This window comes from Hoplias malabaricus, chromosome 18, assembly GCF_029633855.1.
Source record: "Hoplias malabaricus isolate fHopMal1 chromosome 18, fHopMal1.hap1, whole genome shotgun sequence".
NCBI classification, from domain to species: Eukaryota; Metazoa; Chordata; class Actinopteri; order Characiformes; family Erythrinidae; genus Hoplias; species Hoplias malabaricus.
In genome coordinates this window covers 35283238-35289307 of record NC_089817.1, presented here as the reverse complement: position 1 = coordinate 35289307, position 6070 = coordinate 35283238, and the positions used below count along the sequence as shown (strand labels likewise).

At 50.8% G+C, this 6070-nt stretch overlaps 1 protein-coding gene across 1 annotated transcript in view; it reads left to right on the top strand.

Moving 5' to 3' along the window:
* The window catches only part of ryr1a (ryanodine receptor 1a (skeletal)), a 59433-nt gene that overhangs the window by 4193 nt on the left and 49170 nt on the right, over window positions 1-6070 (top strand). The window contains 11 exon segments of the mRNA XM_066650363.1: window positions 1-2; window positions 777-841; window positions 844-887; window positions 1077-1197; window positions 1576-1745; window positions 2007-2090; window positions 2092-2200; window positions 2203-2227; window positions 2461-2551; window positions 3056-3196; window positions 4709-4872. The exon segment at window positions 1-2 is cut by the window's left edge and continues 117 nt beyond it. Of these exon segments, the coding sequence (XP_066506460.1) occupies window positions 1-2; window positions 777-841; window positions 844-887; window positions 1077-1197; window positions 1576-1745; window positions 2007-2090; window positions 2092-2200; window positions 2203-2227; window positions 2461-2551; window positions 3056-3196; window positions 4709-4872 (1016 nt within the window).

Genomic DNA, 6070 nt, shown 5'->3' with positions numbered 1-6070 from the left:
ATGTACGCATGCACACACACACACACACAGACACACACAACTCAGAGGGGCTTCAGGGTTCACGTGTTTCTGAATGTTTTGCTTCTATATTTTATAAATATTGTGATGCACCAGGAGCGTTTCTAGACTATAGTCTATAAGTGATAGTGGAGCACAGTTGGACACCTCTGACTGCCCATGGGTCACAGGGGCACAGCTGGACACCTCTGACTGCCCATGGGTCACAGGGGCACAGCTGGACACCTCTGACTGCCCATGGGTCACAGGGGCACAGCTGGACACCTCTGACTGCCCATGGGTCACAGGGGCACAGCTGTAGAGTACCCCTCTGCTGCGTGGCTGATTAAGGTTAAATATTTGCCAATGTCTATTACTTCAGGCAAAAAACGGAAGTAAACTTGGAAACACTGGGGCATTATGGGAAATGTAGTTGCGGTAGTGAAATTGTAAGAGGTGTTCTGTACGTCAGCAGCTTTCCAGAACCTGGACTCTTCGTCAGTTTAAAGTCAGAGACTAGAGACCAGAGGAAGAGAATAAACTGTGTAAACTGTCCTGCGGGTCAGTAAAGCGTCCTCTGATCTGATCTGGGCTCATCTTCAGAGTGAGATTGGACCCTGAGCGACTCGTGTCGACTCAGATATTTCTCGTGATTCTCCGGCGCAGTTAACCAGGCTCTGACTCTGTGAAGTTCTCAGATCAGTGTCCATACCTGGTCCGGTGTGTCCAGCGCAGCTCAGGGTCTGTGGTGTGTGTGTGTGTGTGTGTGTGTGTGTTAGGTTCGGAGGAGAGGAGCAGCACGAGGAGAACCGGGTTCACCTGGGGAACGCCATCATGTCGTTCTACGCGCTCTCATCGACCTGCTGGGACGCTGCGCTCCTGAGATGCACGTGAGAGTCGAGATTACGTTTCATCCACAGATTCATTAATCCTTGGTCTCAGTGTTTACAGAGAGTCACGGCAGACTGTGATTCAGAGTCTGATCACCACAACAAATAAGAGACAGACAACACTTTGGCAGCAAAACCTGTCGTCGTTTCTTGGTCCAGTCTTTGACCATGTGTGTGTTCTGTGTGCAGCTGATCCAGGCCGGGAAAGGCGAGGCTCTGAGGATCCGAGCTATTCTCAGGTCTCTGGTGCCCATCGAGGACCTGGTTGGCGTCATTAGCCTCTCGTTTCAGATACCTGCCTTTGGAAAAGGTGAGCAGAACAGATCGAATCCCAGAGGGGACCCGAGGACCGTAGAGACCCAGCCCCTGGATCCTGAGGAGCTCTGAAACTCGGAATCTTATGATTCTGCAGGGTCTCAGCCATTCCCTCGCTTAAGGGCAAGGCCTCCCTGTTGCTCCATGTGGAAGATTCCCCTCTCCAGATGTTCCCGTCATTCCAGTTTTCAGGTTTTCCTCGGGGTTTGCGGCCCTGGGTCTGTGGTCCTCATGTGCACTTTAGAAAGTCTTCCTGGGTTTAAGGTCATGACTAGGTGTTATTCTAGGTCTGAGGTTTGACACACTGCCTATGTGTAGTTTTGAACAGTTGTCCAGTTTCCTGTTTGACCCTCCCATGTCTCCTCTTCACTAGACAACAGCATCATCGAGCCAAAGATGTCGGCCAGTTTTGTTCCGGACCACAAGGCTCCGATGGTGCTGTTTCTGGACAGAGTGTATGGCATCGATAATCAGGACTTCCTCCTGCACGTCCTGGAGGTGGGGTTCCTGCCGGACATGAGGGCAGCGGCGTCTCTGGACACGGTGAGCAGAACCGAGCTTTACATTACCCCACGTTGGGTCACGGTCCGGGAGGGGCTCGCTCGGTGGGTTTTGTTGTTGTTGATCATTTTTGTTGTTGTTTTGATGTGTTGTGGTTGTTGTTGTTTGAGTTTATTTACCTTTGTTGTTGTTGCAGTGGTTGATTGTTCCTTTTTTGTTGACGTGTTGTGCATTGTGTTCATGAACATTGTTGTTTATTGTTCGTTTTGTTGTATTGACGTTGTTACCCGTCTTGTCCTGTAGGCGGCGTTCAGCACCACAGAGATGGCCCTGGCTCTGAACCGTTACCTCTGCTCCGCGGTGCTGCCTCTCATCACCAAGTGCGCCCCCCCTCTTCGCCGGGACGGACCACCGCGCCATCATGATCGACTCCATGCTGCACACCATCTACAGACTTTCTCGCGGACGCTCGCTCACCAAGGCTCAGAGGGACGTCATCGGGACTGTCTCATGTCCCTCTGCAGGTCAGAGTCTGTCCCTCCTCACTGTCTGCTCTCAGTGAAGACGCTGGACATGTCTCTGTCAGGACTGACATTCAGTCATAAACATTATGGAGGGTTTCTATGTCTCCTATTGTCTCCCTCATGTCTCTCTTAGGTCTCCTCTTTATTTCCTTCAATCTCGTTTCACATTCTGTCTTTTTTATGTCTCTCTTGTGTCTCCCTTTATATGAAGTGTTGTGTCCCCTCTGTCTCAGGTACCTGCGTCCCTCTATGCTCCAGCACCTGCTCCGACGGCTGGTGTTTGACGTCCCCATCCTCAACGAATACGCCAAGATGCCCCTGAAGGTACAGCACTGTCCACTTCCCCCCTGTTTACACCAGGAGGCGACAGAGAGCGACAGCCAGCCAGTCGAGTTCAGACTTCTCCTGCTTTATGTAAATGAGTTACGACACTGAATACAATGGAATGATTGGTTGCGGCTAATCCTCTGACCAATCAGAGAAGTCTCCACTATGAACATGCCCTCGAGAGACAATAGGGGGCGCTGTGAGTGACTTGTCGCCTCCTAGTGAATGTAGGGTCAGTGTAAAGCCGCGGTCACACTGGGGGCTATTTTTTTGTGTCGCCTGGTTAAGTGGGTGTGGCTGTGGGTAGGGCTTTGTGGCTGCAGCGTGGAAGTCTCTCGCAACCAATCTCACTGAAATAAATGAAATGTCTCAGGTGAACGTTTCTGGACACAAACCCAGTGTGACCGGGGCCTCAGAGGTGGATACTTTGATGTTGCTGTTGTTTGAGGATGATTGGTCAATCCACTGACCTCTTTCATTGCTACATTGCCATGGTTACAGCTGCTGACCAATCACTACGAGCGTTGCTGGAAGTATTACTGCCTCCCCAACGGATGGGCCAACTTCGGAGTGTCATCCGAGGAGGAGCTTCACCTCACACGCAAACTCTTCTGGGGAATCTTCGAGTCGCTGTCACACAAGGTTAGTGTTTCTGATAAAGTGGCCAGTGAGTGTCAGTAGAGGGGGGGGTGTTTCTGATAAAGTGGCCAGTGAGTGTCAGTAGAGGGGGGTGTTTCTGATAAAGTGGCCAGTGAGTGTCAGTAGAGGGGGGTGTTTCTGATAAAGTGGCCAGTGAGTGTCAGTAGTGGGGGTGTTTCTGATAAAGTGGCCAGTGAGTGTCAGTAAAGGGGGGGTGTTTCTGATAAAGTGGCCAGTGAGTGTCAGTAAAGGGGGGGTGTTTCTGGTAAAGTGGCCAGTGAGTGTCAGTAGAGGGGGGTGTTTCTGGTAAAGTGGCCAGTGAGTGTCAGTAGAGGGGGTTGTTTCTGATAAAGTGGCCAGTGAGTGTCAGTAGAGGGGGTTGTTTCTGATAAAGTGGCCAGTGAGTGTCAGTAGAGGGGGGTGTTTCTGATAAAGTGGCCAGTGAGTGTCAGTAGAGGGGGGTGTTTCTGATAAAGTGGCCAGTGAGTGTCAGTAGAGGGGGTTGTTTCTGATAAAGTGGCCAGTGAGTGTCAGTAGAGGGGGTTGTTTCTGATAAAGTGGCCAGTGAGTGTCAGTAGAGGGGGGGTGTTTCTGATAAAGTGGCCAGTGAGTGTCAGTAGAGGGGGGTGTTTCTGATAAAGTGGCCAGTGAGTGTCAGTAGAGGGGGGTGTTTCTGATAAAGTGGCCAGTGAGTGTCAGTAGAGGGGGGTGTTTCTGATAAAGTGGCCAGTGAGTGTCAGTAGAGGGGGGTGTTTCTGATAAAGTGGCCAGTGAGTGTCAGTAGAGGGGGTTGTTTCTGATAAAGTGGCCAGTGAGTGTCAGTAGAGGGGGGTGTTTCTGATAAAGTGGCCAGTGAGTGTCAGTAGAGGGGGTTGTTTCTGATAAAGTGGCCAGTGAGTGTCAGTAGAGGGGGGGTGTTTCTGATAAAGTGGCCAGTGAGTGTCAGTAGAGGGGGGTGTTTCTGATAAAGTGGCCAGTGAGTGTCAGTAGAGGGGGGTGTTTCTGATAAAGTGGCCAGTGAGTGTCAGTGGGGGGGGGGGTGTTTCTGATAAAGTGGGCAGTGAATGTCAGTAGAGGGGGGGTGTTTCTGATAAAGTGGCCACTGAGTGTCAGTAGAGAGGGGGTGTTTCTGATAAAGTGGCCAGTGAGTGTCAGTAGAAGGGGGGTGTTTCTGATAAAGTGGCCAGTGAGTGTCAGTAGAGGGGGGGTGTTTCTAATAAAGTGGCCAGTGTGTGTCAGTAGAGGGGGGTGTTTCTGATAAAGTGGCCAGTGAGTGTCAGTAGAGGGGGGGTGTTTCTGATAAAGTGGCCAGTGTGTGTCAGTAGAGGGGGGTGTTTCTGATAAAGTGGCCAGTGAGTGTCAGTAGAGGGGGGTGTTTCTGATAAAGTGGCCAGTGTGTGTCAGTAGAGGGGGGGTGTTTCTGATAAAGTGGCCAGTGTGTGTCAGGAGAGGGGGGGTGTTTCTGATAAAGTGGCCAGTGTGTGTCAGGAGAGGGGGGTGTTTCTTCTCTTTCAGAAATTCGAAGCGGAGCTGTTTAAGATTGCGATGCCCTGTATCTGCGCCATCGCGGGGGCCATTCCTCCAGATTATGTGGACGCCAGCTACTCGTCCAAAACGGAGAAGAAAGCTTCTGTCGATGCTGAGGGCAACTTCGACCCCAAACCTGTGGACACCACCAAGTACAGTATCAGAAAGTTCCAGAAGTGTTTATCACCTGAGATTTAAATGAGATTTAATTAAAAAGCTGTTTATCAGAACAGTAAGACTAGTTTACCCCCTAGTAATATCAGAATAAACCCAGTCTCATTAACCGTGTGTGTGTGTTGGTTTAACCGTTTCCAATTCTCTCCTGGTGACAGTGTTATTTGAGGTGATCGTCCAGTGCGTAGTGTCAGAGGTTAATAAATACTTCACTGTGTTAAATGAAGTGTGCTGTAGATTTAACAAATCCATACGATCAGGAAACATCTGGAAACACTCTGTTCTTCACTCACTCAGAACACAGTGACTACTTTTAGAACAAACATCCTTTACTAACCACACAGATAGTGCTGCAGTCACACAGCTCCAGCTCAAAGTCCAGCTCCGGGTGACTGTCTGTGAGGAGTGTGGTGTGTTCTCTCTGTGTCTGCGTGGGTTTCCTCCGGGTGACTGTCTGTGAGGAGTGTGGTGTGTTCTCCCTGTGTCTACGTGGGTTTCCTCCGGGTGACTGTCTGTGAGGAGTGTGGTGTGTTCTCCCTGTGTCTGCGTGGGTTTCCTCTGGTGACTGTCTGTGAGGAGTGTGGTGTGTTCTCTCTGTGTCTGCGTGGGTTTCCTCCGGGTGACTGTCTGTGAAGAGTGTGGTGTGTTCTCCCTGTGTCTACGTGGGTTTCCTCCGGGTGACTGTCTGTGAGGAGTGTGGTGTGTTCTCCCTGTGCCTGTGTGGGTTTCCTCTGGTGACTGTCTGTGAGGAGTGTGGTGTGTTCTCTCTGTGTCTGCGTGGGTTTCCTCTGGTGACTGTCTGTGAGGAGTGTGGTGTGTTCTCTCTGTGTCTGCGTGGGTTTCCTCCGGCTGACTGTCTGTGAGGAGTGTGGTGTGTTCTCCCTGTGTCTGCGTGGGTTTCCTTCAGGTGCTCCGGTTTCCTCCCGCAGTCCAAAACCATGTTGGTAGGTGGATTGGAGACTCAAAAGTGTCTGTAGGTGTGAATGTGTGAGTGTGTGTCGTCCTGTGGAGGACTAGCGCCCCCTCCAGGCTGTGTTCCCTCCTTGTAGCCAATGATTCTGGGTAGGCTCCGGACCCAGCCCCGCTCTGAACTGGATACGGGTTACAGACGATGAATGAATGGTGAAGAGAGACCACGCTTTTTGAGAAGATAAATTATTCTAAACATTACATCAA